Source organism: Puccinia triticina, chromosome 11A, assembly GCF_026914185.1.
Source record: "Puccinia triticina chromosome 11A, complete sequence".
NCBI classification, from domain to species: Eukaryota; Fungi; Basidiomycota; class Pucciniomycetes; order Pucciniales; family Pucciniaceae; genus Puccinia; species Puccinia triticina.
The window spans coordinates 1,509,878-1,533,509 of record NC_070568.1 but is presented as its reverse complement, the minus strand read 5'-3'; the positions used below and the strand labels follow the sequence as shown (position 1 = coordinate 1,533,509).

The following is a 23,632-nucleotide window of genomic DNA, read 5'->3' as shown; positions in this document are numbered from 1 at the left end:
ACCATTTTATCCCTCCCCTCTGGCAAGAAACAACTTGTAAATTTTGTTCCGTGCAGGATTTCTGTAACAAATCCGCCGCGTTTTAGGCCGGATATTTTGGGACAAAAAACCGGTCATAAGCACATACTTTGCTTGCGCATACTCTCCCTCCAGTATCATGATTGTTGCACGATTTTTACAAGTACCTACAGAAATACCCCTTTCATTGACACAAACACACAAGTCCTCGAACCCCTCCCTCAATCATCACCAAGCAGATCATCAGCCAATATGACAACTGATGACATCGACATGCAATCATCATCCACTGATTCATCTCCGTGTCCATCCCAGCGATCCCTATCACCTGAACCCGAGCCATCAAAAACGCTAGCAACCAAAACCTTGGAATGTTGTAACCACCTCAAGTCAAAGTACAATTTGACACCAAAGAAGTTCATCGTGGCGTTTCTGACTGGGGATAATGATACCCTTGCGTTTTGCCGGCGTTATTGGGGCACTCGCGATGGCTGGCCTTCCACGCTTAAAATGATTCAAACAGTTAAGGAGCAAGTCATCAAGACTAGAACTGGTGAAGCTTGCTGGCTTGAATTCATCAAGAACAAAGTGAGTTCTTGAATTGGATTTTATGGTAGAATTAGTTTAGAATGACATATCTCTTTGGTTGCCCTAGGCCATACAGATCTTGAATAACGAGAACCCCCCAACTGGAGACTACCCAGGCGGATGTTTTCAAAGCAGCCAAACTGTTGAACCATCTTTTTTTGATCATGATGCTGCGTGCACCCGAGAAGAATTGCTCACCCAAGTTCACATGCCTTTCCTCTTTGATACAGTCATGGGGACTCTTCAACCATCAAATCAAACCAAATCATCCCCTCCTGACGATCAACCACTCGTTAATCCAAATGTAGTGAACGCTGACAAAAACACGTTGATGGAATTGGAGGATATTCAGTACCAGAACAGTACTACATTGCCTTGTTGGATGAAAAAAGTTAGTTATGTACCATTTTTGGCTACTCTTGCCACACAAGCCGTGTCTGATGCCATTTTTTTACGCTTTTTAAAGATTGCAGCTACCATTTGTGCACAGGTTGCTTTTGCAAAGAATCGGCGGTGCAATGGTTTGCAGCTCTTCAACAGCGTACGATTTGTGGCGGGAGGCGTATCGGAGGTTGTCAATGACTACTTGCATCTAATTGGCTTAACCTCTTCACGTCAAACTGCTCTCAAAGCTCTTACATGCTCATCAACTGGTGCAGCGCGTGATATACGCACCTTGATGAAAATCAAATCCAACTTTGTCATTGGCCCCAGCATCTGTATTGATAACCTAGATATCGAAGAGCGTGTTCATACTCATGGTGTGGGCCATCGCTCTATGATGTTTCATGGTACATGGGGTTATATCCACAATCCCAATCCTGTCCTTCTCGAGTCTCTAGACCCTTCGCAGTTGACCTTGAAAGCCTACTATGATGCTCTTAGTGAAATTCCCAACTTGAAGATTCGTCCTAGTATGTTTTTGCCAACCCCCGAGGAAGACACACATTTCAAATCAGTAATGAAGAGTCAAATCTCACGTGTCATGTGCCAGTATATTGCCAAACTGACAAACATAAAATTAGCCATCCCCTCAAATCCACCAGCAGTTGAATTGATCGACTGTTCACCACCCAATATCCAGATGCTTAAACTTATGGATGCTTCTGATAATTCGGCGGAAGGAGTCGGGCAAGTTTTAGAATCGATAATTCAACAATCAGGTCTCACAGCCAAAGAATTCTGCTCCCGCCTCCAAGTTATGGACGGTGACTTGGGGACGTGTCAAAATATTAACTCGCTTCGAGCTCTTAGATCACCCAGCGCATACGCTGATCATGCGCTATTAAATATCACTATGCAGCTTGGCTCGTCACACACTTTATGGAACATCTCACAGAACATCCTAACTTCACATTTTGGAGATCCGAGCAAAACAAACGACTTGGGAACGTGGCAGTATTTGCACGCACTCGGCATCCCATCTGACAAGGCGGCATCAAAGAAGGACTTTACTTTGATGATGAAAAATATCGAAAAAGCACACGAGGCAACAATATTTTATTGTCTTAGGTGCGTGTTTCAGTGGGACATCTTGATTAATGTTGTACTTTTGAATTGAAATCATGACTCCGTCTTTTAGAGTCATTATGCGCACTGAAAGAGACCCAGTGACCGAAGAAGTGGACAGGATACCAACTGATGAGTGGAACACAATTGTTGAGGAGTGCTACGATCAATTTTTCTCTCCGCAAGCTAGGCGAGCTGTCACGAAAGAAGACTCTTTGAAATTACATGCGGTTTTAATTCGCCTGCACGATTTTGCAACTATAGTAGAAGCTAACCGTGCCATGAAGGCAGGAGACATTGGCCGGTTAATGAATATGTGGAAGATTTGGAGCCTAATGTCACAAGCCCTTACCGGACTAGTCAACTATTGATCATATCTTCCTCGCATGGTTCTTCTCCTGAATCACATACTCCCGCCTGATCTCAGTAAATTTATCCGTCACAGCCTTCTGATCTCCCCCAGTGGCAGGCGGAACCACTTTGTTTCCAAAGATTACCATCTTGAATGCCAAAACTATATGCTCAAATTCCTATATAATCGCTCCGGAGTTGGCACTCAAATTGCAAGGCTTCAAGACTTATTATCATTGAATATGACATTGGTCAGAGCCATTCCGTTGCTTCAGTGTTCATAGAAGAAGGCTGACTTTTCTCGCATTCATATTTCTAGCTCCGATCACTTTTTTTCAGTTTGAAGAAGGAAAAAGGCACTCATGTTACCAGTCACACAAAAATGATATTACCGCACTTTCCCTTGAAAACTTCTTGCGCATGGCACGGAACAATGACATACTTGACCAATTTTCTCTGGATTCCTCAGCTCATGTGGTTCCAGATTGCAAAGATACCCTACACTTAGGGCTCATGAATTTGCAGGACGAGATCAGTCGAAAAGACTCAAAATTGAATCGTTTCAAGATGCATTTTATGTGGGAAACTGGACCTGGGGAATCTAGCCATAGTGTAGTACACATTGATTATGAAACAGCGGAAAACGAAGAGCGAGAAACATCCCCATTTGAAATGTAAACAAGTAAACAATCTGGTTCGGTTGCGGCACCTCCATTCAAAGAGCTTCGGTTGGTTCTTTCGCCATGGTTTCCGCGGCTTCTTGATCGGCAGCCACCCTAATTGCTTCCTTCTCCGCAAGAAGTCGAGCTTTTTTGTTTGCCTGCCATCGAACCGCATATTCCCAATTCTTCCTCTTTCGTATCTCATCTGCATCAAATTGATTTGTACCATCATCCATCTGCACCGGTTGAAGCTTTCCGGCAACACACAATCGATTATCATCTGGCCTCTCCTCTCCTGAAACCTGCGTGTCGGGCTCTTGGTGTTGTCCCGCCGCCCCCTGATTCTGTGTCTCTTGTTCTTGAAATCGTCCCTGTCCTTCCGGAACCAGCGTTTCTTGTTCTTGGCGATCGGCAAGGAGTCGAGCTCGTTTGTTTGCCCGGTATTGAGCGCCATACTCTCGTTTCTTCTGTTTTTTCAGTTCTTCAGCTTCCAGTCTCCTTTTTCTTTGGTTTTCCATGTGTTCATTGTACAGCGGATCAGTCTTGAAGTTTGTAATTATATTCATCAATAGATCCAGCTGTCCCGTCACAGTTTCTCCGCCAATAATATCATTCAATTCTTCGGTGTTTTCAATACTAGGTAGATTTTGCACTACAGCCTGAGCATGATGATCTCGAGATAACTCAGGAGCCGAAAATCGTGCTGAGGGATGCTTTATTTTCTCATAGAATTCAGTAAACGCGCTGATCATATGAGCTTTGAAAGTAGCTGCAAGTTCTGCATTGTCTCCAAGCACGTCTTTGCCGGCAGATCGAGTTTTTTTTTTCTTTGGGTCATTCCCATCTTCCGGAAACGGTGAAGCATCCATGATAGCGTCATCGAAGTTGTTTTTGTTTAGATTTTTCAAATTTTTGATGAGTGTGATACCTTCCTCGACCATGCAGTTGGAGCATCGACATTTTGGAAAACCCGCTGATTCGTATCGACGAATTTCTTTAACGACATTGGGATCTTCTTTTGAAAGAGGTATGTAGCCATGCTCGTTGTCCATGCCGTACAAAGCCACTCGAAGACAGACGGGTGTAACAGCGAGGGCATCCATACGGTCGTCGTCGGACTGCTTGTGGACATCAGAAAAATCCTCGATACAATTCTTTCCTCCTTTGCGATTAGTCTCCACGAAAAGGATGGCCAACCCGCCTTTGCCGTCTCTCCCACACCTGTGGTCAAAAAAAATTAATATTGATTCTAAAAGTAAATTGCAAAAGGGGTAAAAGGCGAGCACACCTTCCGATCATTTGACATATGTTTGCTGGATCCCCCCTCCCCATGTGTATTACACTCCTTACGCGCTTCCAATTCTGTCCCAATCCCAGCGCCATCGTAGCAGATATGATAGGAAACCGTTCTTCTGAAAAATCTGAAACACAATCGTCCTTGTCTTTATTTCCCGTGGTTGAGTGATACCGCCTTGCTAACATGTTTTTAGGATTGCGACAGCTGCCAGGAGTACCACGGGCAATGTCCAATACCTCCAAAACAGTCAGAGTACGTGCTCGTGTGCCGCTGTAAATCAACATAGGGACGAGATCATTGTTTGCTGTCTGGTATTCTGCGGGGAAAGCATTCAACAGGTCCAGATTTGATTTCAAAGAGCTGTTCATGTTGATGCGGACGATCCTAATTTCTGACCGGGTCAACTCGCCTCGAATGATGTTAATAAGATCAATAGTCAACTTGAGACTTTTTAGAATCGAATTGACGGCTAGCGGACGGCAAGTTGCAGACAAGAGGAGGATAGGAACGTTATTTCGGCATTGTAGATGCCGCGCTAGGTCCCCGCAGGATGGGCGAAAGATGCCAATATCTTGATGTCGGACAAGTATTGAGAACTGCTTCCTTCAGTTAGAGCTCTCAACAAGGCCCCATATGTATATCATATGAGCCTCATCAACAACAACAAGGCCAAGTCGTTCCTGAAACTCTGAGCTGAAATAGACCGAGTCCCATAGTTTACTGTTGAGAAAAATTTCAGGGCTGAGGTACACAAAGCTGTACACTCCCTTCTTGATCTCTTCCGCGACCGCTGGGTTGAATGTCATTTTTGTGAGATTGATTGCCGTAAATTTTCCCTTCTTCTCTTCGACTTGGTTGTCGCCTAAGGCATCGAGTGGGTTAAGTACCACTATAACTGGCTTGGATTTGCGCGGCAGGAGCATATGATACATCTCCGGAATCCTAGACTTGCCAAATCCGGTGCCAGCCAGAAGAAATGTACTTTTGCCTCGGGCAAGGCTTGCGACTGTCTCTACTTGAAGTGGCTTCGCATCTTGACCATCGTAAAACTTCTTAGCCTCACTGGCGATTTCGTTCTTCAGCGCATCGTCTTTCTGCCCAAGAAGTTTCTTCAGAACGGTCATGCCGCCGGTTGACTTTTGCAGGCTTGATTTTGGCGGGGACTTCTTGGGTCTAATCATCTTGTCGGTGTCTTGCTCTATGTGGGTTTTCAGGTCTTGTTACACTTTTGTTGCCAGATAATGTGTGTCTCAAGTCTTCATCGAGTAAGGACCATCCCCGATCATCCCATGCACTATGTACTATAAGAGCGGCAAGCCGATCAATTTTTTTTATTGGGGAACAGATACTATCTGATACTATGCATGTATAATAAAACCCGTGAGATGCTACATGATCCGACGTTCGGAGATCCGAGAGCTCAGAAAATTTCAAATTTTGTGAGTTCGAAAATTCCTGAAACACCACTTCAGTAGAAGTGGATTGGAGCAGTAATTATGGGGGGGGAATAGGGTAAAAAAAATGTGGAATGAAAGGTGAGATGGTAGGCTACAAGTATGTCTATTCAGTTTTTCTTTAAACCATAAACTACACTTTTCAAATCATTTTCAAAAGAAATATGCTGTTTTTTACAAGAAATTCTCAAGTCTGTAGGGCCAATGGTGCGACATTGGAGGTAAGCCTCTCCTTCGGAGACGCTTCGCGCCTCCTCGGAGAGGCTTTGTTAAGCTCGCTTCGATCGGCCGAGTGAATGTGACGGCTCCTCCACGGAGCACACCTCACAAGTCCCTATGGGTAAAGCGCCATACACTCGTTCCTCCGACGCACAGCAGAACTTCCTTCCATCCAGAAGGAACTGCCCATCCACATGAGGAGATGGTGAAAAGGATATAAGGTGCATTCTTTGTTTGTCCTCGCAAAAACGACAATCGCCACCCAGCAGGGACATGACGAGTGGGGATGCCCGACGGGAGGCAAAAGATGTTCGACACCAACGAGATTCGAACTCGCGCAGGTAAACCTACCGCCTTAGCAGGGCGGCTCCTTAACCACTCGGACATAGTGTCTAACGATGACGTCAACGCACAAATGGGGGATTATGACCCGGCCCAGCTCACATACCTGAATTCTTTTATACAGCTGGAAAGATTTACAAGCAAGTATTCATGGATTCAATAATGATTCTGGGGGGGGGGTGTTCTGAGGACCCTGGCAAGCCTCTATTGAACCCCTCATGAAAATCTGGGCCAAAATGCACTTTTGCTTTGGGGAAAATTGAGTTTTGTGCTTGCAAACCCATTTTTAATATCATATAAGCAATTATTTTCACACAGATAATCTTCAACACTGTTTGATTTTCAGACATTTGAAGTTTTTTGCAACTTTTTTTTAGCCTGCTAAGTACATTCTTCGCTGACCTGAAGCAATTTTGTTACCAACTCTGAGAAACTACATGAGTATGTCAGCTCAAAAAAAATTCTAAAATTGCTACCAAATTGCAAATTTTCATGAGCATCATTTTTGAAACAAAATTGATGTTGCTATGCGTTACATGAGCTTCTTCAGCAGAAGTTTGCCAGCGTCCTGCTTTCTGGGCCTTGAATGATCCACCCTTTTCTACTTGTAGGTAACTCTTGAGAGGTAGCAAGCTTTAAAATACAGGGGAATTCACGAGTGGTTGTGTGAATTGGCATTACTGTGGCTCAACCCAGATTGTCATTACAGCATTTTTTATTATCTGGTGTACTTCGAGTCCACCGGTTTTATTGCCTGTTTCCTGTTTCTTTTTCTTCCCACACATCTGTGGCCATTTTCCCAGCACCATTGCCATTTCCCTTTTCTTCTTTATCTATTTTCTCAGCCCAGTTCCAACATTTTGTCCCATGGTGTTGAGATAGTGTATTAGTATTTCCCTACGTAGTATCAACACTGGGTCGCCACGCTAACCATAGCGGTTAGCGTAGCGTAGCGCAGCAAAAATGCGCTATTTTTTAGCGTAGCGTTAGCGCAATTGCACGGATATGCGCTAACGCTACGCGCACGCGGTGCGCAGCTATTTTAGCTGATAGCGTAGCGTTAGCGCAGATGCGCGCAATTGCGCTAACGCTACACATGCAGAGCGCAAAAGAGCGCGCGCTACGCTGCGCTACAGCGCCTTCAGCGGGAAAAAAGGGATTTTTTTCCGCTAAAAGCGCTGTAGCGCAGCGCAGCGTAGCGTAGCGACTGTAGCGGCGCGCTAACGCTAACAAAGAATTGGCGCGCTGTTAGCGCCGCTGAAAATTAGCGCAGCATAGCGGCGCTAACAGCGCGCTAACGCTATGCAAAATAGATGGGCGCTTTTTGCCGCTACGCTAACGCGTAGCGCTGAAATAGCGTAGCGACCCAGTGTTGGTAGTATGCTTTTAATCTATGCACCCACAACTTAGCCTATATTGTACATGTATATAGTGTAGTTGTTCCCCTCACTGTGATAATTCCTCACTGAATGATCATTATGCTTTCCTGAAATGTATGATTGGACTTGGTCCTTGCCCATATCACTGACATATCTCTCACTTGGTTATGTGTCACCTCTGTTACCCTCAACAACATAGATACATTAGTACTTCACAATATCTCCTTTGCTTTATTGTGAAAAAGAACATGTAGGATTTCAAATGTGATAAAATTGTGTTGTATCAACTCTAAGTCACGAGTTCCCATGAAATCTGGGATGCCTGCAGATGTTGGTTTAGAGGCAAAAAGTCTAGATTTTTACAGGGAAATCTAGCTTTTTGTGCTCTAGAACCTTCTGGGAGGCCCACAGATCTTGAGGGGAAGTCATCCAATGGTTGTGTGAAACATTTTACAGTTCTTATCAAAATCCTATTGGCCATCCTTGGCACTTTCTAGATACTATCAACTTGCTAGTCATAATCTCATGTTACATGGTTAGTGACATACAGGCTGACATTAACAGTGAATCCAATCTGGGGCAGGTTGTTGAAAAATTGAATCCAATCTGGGGAAGGCTTTTGAAACAGGTTTGAAATTAGCAGGAAATACAACCCTGATAACAAATCCCAAGTTCATAAAAACATGTGTACAATCTCCTGTATCAACCTGAAAAACTAGTTTCCAAGTTGAAACTTGAAACTGCTTTCCTTTTGGATGTTACAACTCCTAACCTGCTGGTTCAACTTCACAAGTTTATCAAAAAAACAAATCTGAGAATCATTTCACTCATGCCATAGAACCTCCCTACCACACCAAATTTTTGGAGGCACAAGCAGTAGGATGCCAATTAGCATTTTTTGGCTTTTGGCAGGCTTCTTTCTGATTGCCAACATCTGCTATGCAACCATAGACTTTTTGCAGGACTTTGCATCCAACCAAAAAACTCCCGAAGTGGATCAAAAAACCCCAGGAAGTCACAAGCAATGCAGTCTTTACAGAACAGCACCTCTTGACTCCCAATCACAAATCCCTTCTACAAATTCTCAAAGATTTGATGTCCTCAATTTTGATCTGAATGTGGAACCCCCCGTGATAGACATAGTGGATCAACTGATCTCACCTGGTAGAATCAAGAGTTCCCCCATCAAACCAAAGTAAATAATCTTCAACCTGCAAAAGCCTCCTATTAGCCATACATCACGGAGAGGGAAATTACTACCTATTCAAACCCCAAATACCAATATCAAGCGGAAAAGCTCTGATAAAATTGTGCCTACCATTCCACATCCAAAATTTTCTTTTTCTGGTGCTTCAATTGTTCCTTTTCAGCTTGAAGCTAGGCCTTACAAATTATACCGTTCAATGAGAAATCAGATCCCTTTTCCTCTGAATTCATTTGGGCATTTTAGTGCCATGTCCCAATCCAATCCTTCAAGAAAAGATGTCAATTCCATAGGCTTCATTCCAAACATTAGCAGTGACAAATATATGGGTCCAAAAAACAAGTTAATGCAAGAAATGTTGAGTATTAACACTCAAATATTTACTGTTCACAAATCAGCTTCACAGAAACTGTTCATGTGTGAAGAAATTATCAGTTTGATTAAGATACTCTCAGATGAGGGGGTTTCAGGACAAGGAAAATTACTAATGACAGAGGGTCAATTCATTGACTATCATCATGTTGTTGGTGGCGTTGGATGCACACATTCTACCTTATTACCCCAAAACGGAAATCCTGCGCAAAAAGTTGAGGATGAAGAAACTTTCCCAAAACTTTTTTACAGATCTCAAGAAATACTTTGGTTGAATAGAAAGAATTGGTTAGCACATTGGTTGAAGCAGCCAAATTTCAATAAAGAAAAAGCACAAGAGATAATGAGGAAGTTAGAACTTCTTGATATGAGAGAATCCAAATCTCCTGATAATGATATGTCAAAGACAGTTTACACATACTTATTCTTTGTTGAAATGATCAGCACTATTGTTCCAAGCTCACAAGAGGAATGTAATATTGGTTCAGAATTAGACAAAGCATTCAACATCTATGAAGAACTTGCTTTCCCAGCCAACACAGAATGCATGTCCAGCAGCACTATCCTTACCAACAAATGGAACAGGATTCAAAATCAGGTGATTGGAGGGGGAAATTGGAGAAACCTCAAAGCACCTGTTTGGAATTTGTTAGAAATGTGGATGGAAAAATTCAGAAAAGAATTCATAGATAGTCTGAGAGAGAAACAGAAATCAATTAAACACACCAAGACTTTCTTCAACAAAAATTTTTTCAACTCAATTGAAACGCTCAGCATGCAAATCAAACATTGATCTATGAAATTGATGTTCTGATAATCATATTCTAAGGACAATTTGGAAGCAAGCCCATTATCCTCAACTGAAAAATTTTCTTCTTTGCTATCCTGTTCCTTGAATTTGAACTCATTAATTACTCATAAAAAAGAATAGCTTGATCTCTAACTTTATTTTAGACCTGTGAATTACAATACCTGTGAATTAACTCAATCAAATCCATCCGCCTATTCCAAGATGATTGTTGCTTTTTCATTTGTAGTTTGGTTAAAATAGCTATATTTTCTTTTCTTTTTTTGAACTCTTAAATTTTTGTTTATAGATAGAACTTATGCCCCATTCAAAATGGTACATGCAAGCAGAAAGTTTTCTGAAATCAAAAAGCTGTGTGAAACCTCATTCATTTTGGTGAAAAGTTCAACATTTCATGATTTTTTTTTTATCACACTTCATTATCACACAACAAAAAGGGTCTGAGAATTCTAGCCCACTTTGCTTGCCTTCTCTATGTATCTAAATTACTTGGTTGATGATCTGATAAAAGAATAAATCTCACCTCTTATATTGGTGATTCAGCAATCAGATGAGTGCATATTATCCCTGAGTAAAATGAGTACAGATTTATAAGATGGAAATTCCTTGATTTAGGGTTACTTTAGTTGAACTCAGAGATGGAAGTAGATCTAGATGGAAGGGCATTAAGAAAAGTGAGGATTTAATATATATTATGGACTCCATCCTTCCTAGGCGGAGGCATTCAGGAGAGCAGAAGAAAGTGCTGCTTAGGCTGCCCTCTGTGTTGGTCTGGATGATCCACAAAAGGGAATGCAAAGGATAGCTTGGGTTGGGTGGATTACACAAGATAGGCCAAGTTTGGAAGCCCAGTGGTGGTTTGGATGGTTTTTTGATGTCCAGGAATGAAGAAAAAATGGGGGAGGGGACTCTGCAATACTCAAAACAGTGAAGATCAATCAAAAATTTGATGGTTATGCTGTGGATCAGAAATTCACCATGCCAATCCATTCTTCAAGTGCAGAATCACACTTGGACTCCTGGCGGAAGATGTCACAGCAGGTTTCATCCTCTCCTTGCATGTGACAAGCGCACAGACCTCATGACAACACAAACAAGAAAGAAAAGAACTGTTAGAAAAAAGAAACAATGTTGGAGTGGAGCATCCTTGGAGCTGGAAACCTTGACTATCAATTGGAAAAACCCTTAAATACTGAAATCTGCCTGCGGCAGACCTTACAAATTGGCCCAAAACTGGAACTTGTGATAGAACCTTGAATATACTGCTCCAACCTCCACATTTTGAAGTCCGCCTTCTTGAGGCATCCATGATCCTGGGACTTTTTCACCAGTGTGAACACCACAATTTATATGAACAGAGGACTATTTTATATATACATGCGACAAATTAAAGGGTTGTGGTCTTCAAAAATGAAATCAGAAATGCATAAAATACAGATCCAATGGTGGTAAGCTCTGGGCAAATCAATCCCAGGATTTCCAATCTTGGTACATTGCTAAGACATGAACTACTAACCTGCACAATATAGATCTGATGGCAGTAAGCTCTCTGCACATTGATCCCAGATACCCAACCTTGGTGAGGAATGCGAGAGGACCCCAGCCACAAGAGAGCCAGAACTGCAAGTGCCCAGTAGTGGTAGGATTAAATTTAGGTTTTGTCCCCATCACCAAATTGATTAGATAAGCAATGTACATGTCCTTGTGTTGGATTTCTATTTTCTTCCCTCTGCCTCTCTTCCTCCCCAGAAGTCCTTGGTTGTCATCTTCACACCTTATGCCTGTCTCCACCTGTGTTGTCTTATTTTTTGTGGTCATATTAACTTGTCTAAGTCTTGTGACATCAATCCCTGCCTGTACTTGCCTGATTAGTTTTCCATTGTGTTTGACTTCTCTCGTGTGTGACCACAGGAGCAATCAAGAGAAGTCGGGACGTTGCCCAAACAGTCGCAGGAATCACGCGTCCTGGCAACCACTAGGACCGCCGGGGGACGTTGTGGTTGTCTTGATGGCCGCAGGACAGATTTTAGACGGAATGTATTCACTGACGTCCTCATCAACCACGATGGTTGTGGGATCTGGGGTTTCTGGGACGTCAAAGCCCCTTTGACGGAATATTTGGTGTTGAGAGGATGATGGCCTCAAACCAGCTGTTCTTGGGATACCTGGGTTATCCTGACGCTTTCACCGGCGTCCGGAGGACATTTTCTGAAGCCATGCGGTCAATAGGAAACTTGGGTTGCAAGGACAGCCTGCCCAAGCGCCCAAACAACGTTTTGAGGATCCACTTATTGATAGGATGCCAGGGTCCCTGGGACCGCTTGACAAAACGTCAAAAAGATGCTTTCATTAACCAAAACTTCTCCATGACAGCAAGGTCCCTCAACTTGAGCGTTGCTGGAACAGGATGGTCTGACCAACCAGTTCTGGATGCTCAGGTTGCAGAAATTTTTTTTTTTTTTTGCTTTCCTGCGCCCACCTGCAAAGATGCTTTGCCAAGTGAGCATTTGAGAAGACAATTTGATTTTGATTTTTTTTTTCTTCTTTCTTCTTTTTACCTTCGATGTTTTTTTTTGTGGAACAGTGGAAGCAAACTGGTTTGCTTAGCTATTAATTGTGCAATTTCACATGATTGGTATAGCCAGTGTTGTGTAGTGTAACTGGCAAGAAACTCCTCGGAAGGAAGCCTAACTTAACACAAGTCCCCCCTGGTGGGAGGCTTGCTGTGGATGGCTGCAAAGCGGCCCCTCCCGCAGGGAGGGACTTGCGCGTAATGTTGAAATTTTGGCTGGGAAAGAAATCACAAATGGCTGGAGGGAAAATATTAACCCTCAGCCAGCCTCCCCCTCAGGTCCTGTGGACCTGCCCCAGAGCCAAAAGATACTTCTGGACCTCAGCTTTCATTTGGCACTGGTCTTGTCTCCTCAATCCAAACCATTTGCACTGTACTAATGTTTTAAAAATAAAAAAACATGAAGAAATGTAAACTAAGGATGCACAACCATCATGCCTGGTGGATCCTGGATCCGCAAAGCTACAGATCCTACACATGTAGTGTTGCATTTTGTTGCAGATAGGAAATTCAATTGTGCATATTATCCAAAAATCCAAAAATGGATCTTCAGAGCAATGTACTATCCTTCAGGATTCCTTTGACCTTCAAAACGGATTCCTTCAATCAGTTTGAGAGCTTTTTGCTCAAAATTTTGGGTGAGGGTGCGCATCAGCACTGCCAATGAAACTGTCTATTCAGGTTTTTTTTTGTACATATTTTGCTGATTTTTAAATAATTATTTAGTGATTTTGGGGTTGAATATCCTTCCTTTCCCTGCCAGACTTCAGACATTGGGCGTAAGCCTCTCCTGCGGAGAGCCCTCCGGGCGGGGTCCCCCAGACCCTCCGTTTGTGAGGCTTAGTTAAGCTAGGGAAGAATGGGCTGTGGGTTCAAGCCTGCGGGAGTTCCTTTTGTCTCTCTGCACTTACAGGATTGAGCTGTTGCCAACATTGTGGGCTTGATCCCTCAGCGCGCTTCTATAGCGCGGAGGGAAATGTGTCAACTTAACATTGCCGGAGTGATTGGCAAACAAAGGTGCAGAACCCTTGTTGGTCCAACAACGTAGGCGCGCCCGCCCCTCTTTGCTGGGATGCGGTTGTGACAACCAAAACCACGCCAACCAATCCTTTCGTGGTAATTTCTGACCGCGTCAGAACGTTGCCCCCTGCGGAGGAAAGCAACGTTTGGGGGACGCGAAGGCAGAGTGTCAACAGAATGTTGACCTGCTCCTGTGGTGTACGTGTGCGTGCTCTGCTTGTGATTTCCTGCATGTCACCTGATCTCTCCCTGAGTTCCATCTGGTTCCATCTGGTTCCATCTCATTCTATTCACTTTGCTTTCTTATTCAATTTGCTCTCTACCACAACTTGATCCTGTGTACATAGTCTATATCAACTCAGCCTAGACACAGAAATCAAAACCTCATTGGTTCTTCTTCTTCATTATCCGCGCCTCCAATCCGAGCCAATCCAGTGAGCTCTCATCCCCTCACTGTCCCTTCTTGAGCCCAAAGGCTCATCTTTGTACTTTCTTTGTGCGGCGGTCTTCAATTGAAATCCCTTCACCTTGTAAACACATAGATACATAGTTCAACTTTTACACAAGTGCATATGCTACTCTAACAGAATTTATACCGGCTAATTCTTAATTTTGGTGAAAAATAATATTTTTCTCTAAGCCTGGACTTCATTACTGTCATCAATGGTAAAAATGATCTGGTAAACATATTGGATTGGCTTTAAGTCCAATCCACATCTATTGGTAATAGGTATTGGATTGGGTCACCAATGCAATTCAATACAGCATATTGGGTGAGCAATACAGCAGATTGGGTGAGCAATACAGCAGATTGGGTGATAAATACAATCTGATTCATGTGGATTGAGTTGCCAATACAGTCAAAATTTCAAATACTTGGTGTATTGATGGGATCTGTACTTTATCAGTTTGCTGATACAATACTAGGGTTGACGGCGCCACATTTGAGAAAGTGCGCACCAATTAGGGATGGCCACTCGCACCTGGGTACCTGCCACGGGTGCGGGTACTACCCTGGAATTTCACTCATGTCAGATACCCGCACCCGCACCCGCCAAGGCGGTGTGGAACTACTCTTGGGATGAATAGAGCTGGAGAGGAAATGGTGCTTTAATGGGCTGCCTCTCTGGGAACAAGAAAAAGAATATAAGAGTATGGACTCTTAAGGAAAGATGTGGCTATGGAGATTCTTGAGGTATGTCTGTAGGGTTTTACTTTAATGGGTATACTAATCTAATAGTAGGAGTCAAGAATAATATAAAGTCTGTCCAACCTGATATATTTGGCATAGACTTATCAAGCTTTTCCACTCTGATTTAATGACATAAGCTAGGCTAGTGAATGGTGACCAGTGATCTGGATTGCTGGGACAGGATCTGATGGGGAACGAATGAAGAGGAAAACAACCCAGTTTATATACACAAGAAAGAGGAGCCATGAGGAAACAAGGATAACCTGAAGGGAAGCATAGAACATTCTACTTCTATAGCATGAAACAGCCATGTGGTCAGAGTAGTGGGTCAAGGAGTCACATGATGGTGTAATAGTGGGTGGGGATGATGCCATCTTCTGGGGGCTATGGTTCAATCTTCCTAGTTGGAGGAAGGGATATGTGAGACATAACAGGGGTAGAATATTCTATGATCTAAGATAGGAGGAGTTAGTTGTTTCAGGAAGTGTTTCAGGAAGTAATACTCTAGGGATCTAAGATAGGAGGAGTCAGGTGTTTCAGGAAGTGTTTCAGGAAGTAATAATCTAGGTGGGGTTTGGGGCTATGTCTAGTATAATGTGTATCATGCTGGGTTTGGAGGGTGAAGGGTTTCAAGGGTGCTTATACATCTTTGAGCACATGGTCCTAAGGAAACACTAGAAGAAGGGGATAACATGTGATCTGGGTAGATGTTTGGGACTAGGGAGAGGGTTTATCCAAGAGAGGGGGAGTGTGGGAAGAGAAAATAATATTATCCAGACTATATGGGGATGTTGAGGGCATTGGGAATTGCTGACAAGGGGGCCAGAGGTATGGGATTCAGTCTTGAGGTGTGACAGACTTTTGATTGATGGTTGCTGGTTTTCTGGGTAGATCAGGATTGGCTTACCACAGCGGGTACCCAGGTGCCAAGTGCATGCAGGTGGCGGGTACCCACTGTTAAGGATGATCATCGGCACCCGGGTACCACTAGCGGTACCAGGGTACCGTGTGTTTTTTGGGCCAAAATGGGCACCCGGCACCACACCCGGAACTGCCCAGCTGGTGCCGGCAGTACTTACCGCCGGTACCAGCGGTACCAGAAGGATCTGAGGTGGTGAGTGTGATCAGATATGTATGCAAACAACGGACCTGTGACAAGTCTGAAACAGTGTCACAGGACCTCTGTCCGTTTGCACGCAAACGGACAGGACAAAACATCGGCTCCGTCCTTTCCGTTTGCACGCAAACAGACAGGACAAAACATTGGCTCTGTCCTGTCCGTTTGCACCCAAACGGACAGGAAAAAACATTGGCTCTTTCCTGTCTGTTTGCACGCAAATGGACAGGACAAAACACAAAATATTGGCTCCTTCCTGCACCCCCAAACGGGTACCAATGATCATCCTTACCCACTGTTGTCCGCTTGTTTCCTCAGAAAAATCTTGGCTCAGTATTAATTACAAGCTATCTACTTCATAAACATATTTATTCTTCCCACTTTTCCCCTTAACCTTTTGTCTTTCCTCTCCCTTCTTATCTACCTTCCATTTACGCAACATCCCACGCGGTATTTTACCGTTTTTTGAATAGAATGCTACTGCCATTCCTTGAGTGAGAGAAATGTTGCTGAGGGGGTGCCTCTATTTGACGAGAAACTTTTGATTTGGCTGGAGAAATGTGGTCAGATGACCCAGACACAGATGATGGTGATGATTTTTGGCGCTTCTTGTGTTTGGGTGCCATGACGAACTGTATCAGATGACCGCGACGAGGATTGAGGGAACTGGTTGGCGGCGCCAGAACTATCAAAGAATATCAGACCCGGGGCGGGTACCCTGCTTTGGAGCACCACAGTTGTACTGTTGGATTACGTGTAATCCAACAGTACAACTGCGGCGCATTTGATGCCCTGGAAATCCACAGCCATTCCAAAAAAGCTTGGCTTCTTTGGAAGGAATTTACAGTGGAAATTCCTTCTGGATTTGCCAATGTATGTGCATCCAACATCAAGGTTGGACACATGATATCCAGACCTGCGAGTGCAGTTGCTTGCAGGATCCCACCAATCAAGCCGTTCGGTAGCGTAAAAAAAACACGCCGGCCGCTGGGACCAGCACCATCCAACCTCGCGAACAGGATCAGTATGCCATCCAGGGTAAAATCAGCCAAATTGCTTGATTCTGAACTCAGAATTAGGAAAAAATGAAAGGAAGGAGATGATTGAGGGCATCTGGCTGCTGCATATGCACCCATGCATATAAGAATGAGGTGGGCATGAATATACATATCTCCAACCTTGCCAGTGATTATTGACAAATCCAAGACAAGTTTGGGTGGAAATTCCTTCCAACAAAGCCAAGCTTTTTCGGAATGGCTGTAAATGTGCTGGGCGGGTACCCGGGTGGGTACCCGCCCTCTTTTTCTCTACAAAACTAGACACCCGCACCCGCCAGCGGGTACTAGGCACGTAAACGGGTACCCTCCAACGGGTGCCGGGTACCCATGGCCATCCCTAGCGCCAATGGGCGCCTAGAAGACCCCCTCAAGGGGCGCGCCTTTGGCTGGCGCAAGGGCGGCGCGCCCAGGCGAGGCTGAGAGGGCAGGACTTTATGCATATCAATGATTTTATTTGGTATTTTGGAACTGTGGAGTTTATTTTTCTTCCTGGGTAGGGTATACCCGCGGGGTCCCCCACAGAAACCGCCGCAGCTGGCAGGTCCCGACCTCACCCGTGGAGATATCCCCGCGGGTCACCCCGAGGAAACCGCGAAAATAGTTCAAGAATGCTTCTCGGGCCCCCCGATCTCATGCAGATGTGGGATGCGCGCACACCCCTCATTTTTGCCCAAATGTGCGCGCCCGGTGCGCGGGTGCGAGGCGCCCGCACATTGGCGCGCACCTAGGGGTGGCGCCGTCAACCCTATACAATACATGGTCTTGTATTTTTTCATTATGATACATGGTCTTGAATTTCTATCTATTCACAAAAACAATGCAGTACACCTTATTGACCATTACTGTTATTGTATTGGATTGTTTCACTGTTGTCATTTGTGCTGGTTGTAATTTTGATGGGTGTGTTAATTTAGGATCTACAAGGGCATACAGAGGTCTCCAAATGCAAACAGGATGTCCTAGTGGATGACTTCCCTTTGTATCTGCATCCGTCCCAGATTTCAATTTGCACACCCCAATTCTTAATTTTTGGCAAAAAAAATGTGTTTTCCTAAGCCTGGGAATCATTGGAAGACTTCCTGTCAATTTTGAATAAATCTGGTGTTTCAGATTTTGCAGGGAAATCTGAACTTTGGAACTCTGGATCACTTTGGGGATCTTCAGGGACCTAGATTTCCCTACAAAATTAAATCTGGCGGCTCAGATCTGACTTTCCAGATTGATGGGAAGTCCTCCATTGGATGAATTCCCGTCACTCTGGGAACCCCTTCCAGACCTAGATCTGTGCAAAATTTCACAGGGAAATCTAGGCTTTGGGACTCTGGGAGCCTTCCAGATTGTGACCTGAAGTCCTCCATTGCTCTCATGCACAACAGTTGTGTATTTGGTAGCTGTCTTAATTTAGGATTTAGCAGGGCATATAGAGCTCTCTCAATGCCAACGGGAAATCTTCCCTTGGAAATCTGTGGGCCTCCCAGAAGCAGAGAATGACAACCAGTACCTGTTTGGCGGTACACGGCACCCGCCAGGCGGTGCCAGCTGCCTGTTTTTTTTGGAAAAAGTGGTGTGGTACCTGAGTACCGCTTTCCCCCACTGGGTTAATTGGCTGACCCCTGGCCCTTGGCCCGCTTTGAGCTGCCCTTGATGACTGAAAATAGACCAGACATTGGACAGGACAGGTCTCCCAGATTGCAACGGGAATTCTTCCAGTGGGTAACTTTGTGTCAAGACATGAGTGCTTCCCAGAAGTGATCCAGAGCCCCAAAACTAAAGTTAGATTGGATGACTTCCGGTCAATCTGGTAAAAAGATTAAGCCAAGATTCCCCTGAAAAATCTGAGTTCCCAGATTGGATGACTTCCTGTTGAGATCTGTGGGCCTCCCAGAAGTGATCCAGAGCCCAAAATGCTAGATTTCCCCGCAAAAAACTAGACTTTTTGGGTCTAAACCAACATTGGTGGGGGTCCCAGATTGCACAGGAATTCAAAATTAAATAAGTTCTGCCTGAGGCTTTGCTGGAGGGCCTTATGCCCTATCAGGAATTCTTGCATGAGACTTTCAGATATATTTCCCCAGATTTTGTTATATTTGTCATCACTCACACAATTCTCACCCTACAATCTTGAGACCCATTTTTCCTCAAGTGCTTCCGCATTCCCCTAATTTTCATATTTTTCAAATCATGTAAACCTCTACTCAAAAAAAATCACAAAAAAATTTGGAAAATTTGGAATCAAAGTAAAATATTTGTCATATCCCAGCATACCACAAGGATCAATAGGCACTGACACATGTTTTACATAGCACCAAAGCCTCACCCGTCCTGAGCACTGATTGAGGCAGAGAGAAACTGAAAAAAAGAAGGCTGCACGTACTCATATCACGTTGTATCACATCTGGCAATTGAGCACGGGCTTGGTTGTTTTGTGATCCGCTCCGAACCTGGGAAATCATGTTTTGCAAAGTTTTCAAAAAATAAAATTAGCATGAAGACAAGGAGGTAATGGTCCCAAATTTGATCAGAAGAAAGACAGATGTAGGCCTATTATGCATCAAATTTTTGAATTGGTAGCAAATCATCTAGGTTGAGTTCTGGGCACCCAAAGTTGAGCACCACCACAACTCAAAATATTGTCAAGAGAGAATTGCTGATAGGGCGCAAGTCCCTCCGGCAAACCTGGCGGGGGAGGGACTTCATTCGACGGGAAGTCCTCTCCAATTGCAAAAATCTAGACTTTTTGGGTCTTGGCACTTGCTGCGAGGGAGATGTGACGGGAAAGTGCCCCGGCGGGGGCTACTAGTTACCCTCTTCCCCCGGCCCGGCGAGGATGCTACATAGGCGGCGGCAGTCGCACCCAAGGTCAAGTGCCGAATCCAACCGGAAGACTACACCCATCGAGGCAAAGAAAGAAAGACCAAGGTTAGTAGCCCAACAGTCGTGCGCCAGCTCCTCGAAGTTTTTCGACTTGCGTGATGCGGATAGATTTGAAGGCCTTTCCCACAGAGTCCAGATAGCGCCCGGATCTCCACCCCGACCATCACATTGTCCACGAGATCCGATAAAAACCAAATCATATTGAGTGCAAAGAAGCATCGCCCCCATGTCTAGTGGGCAGGAGGGACCGGAATACTATTCGATCATTGAGCCCCTCGGAGAGTCTTCTTCGTCTTGCGGATACTGTCATTCGAAGTCGGATTCTAGTCACGCATATGGAATTTGGGCCCATACCTTGTCACCAAAGGTATTTATATCTTGACTTCAGAATCACATCTTTTCTGACATCACCTGGCCCTTGAAAATAAGCTAACTTGCCTGCAAACCTGACTTGATTAGGTTTATCAAATGATGATGGATCGGGGCTGGAGACGGTCGGGCTCTTATCTTTATTTACCTGACCGACATACAACCTGTTGCCCACCTTACACGATCCGATGCTCTGCCTCAGGCTTCCAGGCTAGTAGGGGCCAAAGGTAAGCGTTCCGACATGCTCGTTTCTCTTTCTGGCCAACAATTCTTCTGAATAAAACATGCAAGTTGGACTTTTTTGCGGCTGACGAAATGCAAACTGTGCATATGTCCAGGCAAGCGGCAAATCGATGGCGAAAGTTCATCACAAATACTGCAACCGAGGATTCCGCCACAAAAAAACAGCAAAAACCCCAGACTCCGTTTGATCTGTGTCAAGTTTTTGACTTGACTGGGGTTCACGGACAAACATCAAGTACGAAAGGACTAAAATTTGAGGTGCGACGTCATGATATTCACAGAGAGAGATAATCTTTTGATTCCCCGTCAGTCCAAAATGAGTAAAAAGTGTTTTAGACTACCTAACTAACACTGTTTATCTTCGCAAATAAAGGTTAAGTTCGAGTCTGCTGAATTTACTGAAGAAAAATTTGCGCTCTACAAGAAGTACCAAATTGAGGTATGTGAAGTTCGTCTTAGAATCATCAGAACAAGAGGGCGCGGATAAACTTGAGGTTTCTGCCTTGCTAGGTCCACAACGATCGGGCAGAGGAAGTAACGAAAAAGTCGTTTGAAAGATTCTTATGCACGAATCCGTTTAGATCTGATTCCTCGGTAGCCCAACATGCATGCTGGTTGGTCGATGGCCGGTTGATAGCCTTTTCAGTCATCGACATCTTGCCACTAGGTATCAGCAGTGTGTACCTTGTCTGGGATACCAATTATGCCAAGTATGGTCTGGGCCGGCTAGCTTCCCTGAGAGAAATCGCCTGGATTCAAGAATGGAGAGGTTCCAAGTTTGGCGAACAGTTTGATTGGTACTACCTCGGTCAGCCTTCCACTTTATGAGCCTTCTCAGTTTACATCACATGCTAACTTGACTCGCACACATAGGCTTTTACATTCATTCTTGTCCGAAGATGACCTACAAAGCGGAATATTCCCCCAGCTACCTCCTAGATCCGGTAAGACTTGTACTAGCTTTTCTAACCCACACTACTCTCATCTGTTCATTTTGCAACTACCTATGCGTATTTTCCGATAGTTTTGGCCAACAAAGTGACTGAAAGAATTTTGTGTGTTGACTCTTCTGTAGTCCACGTTAGACTGGAGCCCGCTGGAGACCTGCATTCCGATACTCAACGCGAGCGAGAACAACGTAACCAGTTTTTCATCCGAAGTGACACAAGAGAGGAAGTCCAGCCTGGAAGATTTCTCAGTCAAGATTCTGACGTCAGCTGGAGCGATCGACACTGTGAGAGTTAGTCAGCCCAAGCTATTATTTGCAGCTGAGAAACGGCATGACTAAATCCGTTTCTCTTTTTCGTGTGTTTTCTCACTAGTCAAGTGACACAAGAGTTAAAGAAGTGGTAGAAAAGCTTGGGTTTGAGATCGTGAGATTGTCGCTGTTTTGTATCTAATGTACTCCATCCCTCTTGCATCAAATGTGCAAAGAATGCGACTCATGTAATTGCGAGCATCCGACTCGGTGGAAATATAGGTTGCACCGGATTAGCCAGCTTGGATTTCAGCTGGAGTAAGCTACCCGAGCTTGCAACCACATCGGAGAGGAGTCAAGCAGTGAGTAGAGTCTAAGGGCCTGTACCATGGGCCTCAATTTTGAAAAAATTTCAACTTTTTTTGCCCTGTACACAAAAATTGAAAACTAGGGGAGGGTTCAAATGTTGAAATTCTTCACATTTGGGCTCAAGCCTACATTTTGGCCAGGCTCAGTTTTTGTCCCAAGAAATTATGAGGCAAATAAATTTGGAAAATTTCAATTTTCATGCCCTATGGTACAGGCCCTAAAAGAGGGCTCATGCAGCCATACATTATGTAAGCCTAACTTAACACAATGCCCCCCTGGTGGGAGCCTTGCTGTGGCTTGCAGCAAAGCCGCCCCTCCAGCAGGGAGGACTTGTGCACAAAGTCAAAATTTTGGCAGAGAGAGAAATCACAAAAGGCTGGAGGGAAACTGTTGTGTCCTAGCCAGCCTCCCCTCTCAACTTTCATTTGGTGCTAGTCTCAACCTTTCCATCTCAGCTTTTCCCCTCTTGTACAAATGTTTCAAATTTAATAAAAAAGTGAAGAACCATCACGCCTTGTGCATCTTGGATTCATAAATCCACAGGTTGTACATCTCAATTATTATATTTTGTTCCTGATAGGAGATTCACTCCTGCAAATTCTCAGAAAATCCAAAAATGGATCTTCAGAGCAACAGAATACCTTCAGGATTCCTTTGGCCTTCAAAATGGATTCCTTCAGTCATTTTTAGAGCGTTGGACTCAAAGATTTGGGTGAGGTTGCCCATCAGTACTGAAAATAAAACAATGCATTCAGAGTTCTTTGTACATGTATTGTTAATTTTTAAACAGTGGTTTTGTCTTTTGGGGATTGAAAATCCTTCCTTTGTCTGCAAGCCTGCAGATATTATTCATAAGCCTCTCCAACAGAGTGCCCTCTGGGATGGGCCCCCTGGACCCTCCATTTGAGAGGCTTAGCTAATCTGGATGTAAGCTGCCTTGGAGGCATGTTTTTGAGTGGACAGCAGTGCCTATATGCATGGAAATTTGCATGTGGCACTTCCAGGTGATATGTAACCCACAAATCCCTCCTTGCACAAGCCGCAATGTGCAGTGGTCAAGTTAACCATTGCTTGTAAATGCAGCAGTTTGGGAATTTGTGTGGAATTTCTGTGGGTGACAGGACTTTCATGATCAACCACCTCAAATTTTATAGGTTGGATGAGGAAAATCTGGCTGATGATCCACGCTATCTTATTCCAAATAATGCCAAGGGGGAAAGGAATTGCAGAGCTCCCAAAATTCATCCCACCAAAAATCAGATTCTAGGCTCTGAAAAAGGGGGTCAAAGCATGCATCCCGCCAAGGGCGGTCAGAGGCCTCCTTTCAAGATCACACACCCACAGCACAGGGACTTAGTTAAGTTGGCCACAGCAGGGACACAAGCTTTGACAAGTTGATAACTTTATACCAACCTCC

General features: G+C 44.3%; 2 protein-coding genes across 2 annotated transcripts; both read left to right on the top strand.

The window, feature by feature from the left end:
* Window positions 1-270: 270 nt before the first annotated feature.
* On the top strand, window positions 271-20,176 carry PtA15_11A185 (uncharacterized protein; the record flags this gene model as incomplete). Its single annotated transcript, XM_053161067.1, has 4 exons — window positions 271-606; window positions 674-997; window positions 20,001-20,081; window positions 20,153-20,176. 4 exons carry the CDS (start codon window positions 271-273, stop codon window positions 20,174-20,176), a joined length of 765 nt encoding a protein of 254 aa, XP_053025051.1.
* An 86-nt stretch (window positions 20,177-20,262) lies between these two features.
* Window positions 20,263-22,143, top strand: PtA15_11A184 (uncharacterized protein; the record flags this gene model as incomplete). The annotated part of the gene is made up of 9 exons (XM_053161066.1): window positions 20,263-20,403; window positions 20,496-20,632; window positions 20,744-20,906; window positions 21,022-21,087; window positions 21,159-21,456; window positions 21,522-21,592; window positions 21,724-21,888; window positions 21,971-22,021; window positions 22,129-22,143. The coding sequence occupies 9 exons, from the start codon at window positions 20,263-20,265 to the stop codon at window positions 22,141-22,143; spliced, it is 1,107 nt and encodes a 368-aa protein (XP_053025050.1).
* Between the last annotated feature and the right edge of the window lie 1,489 nt (window positions 22,144-23,632).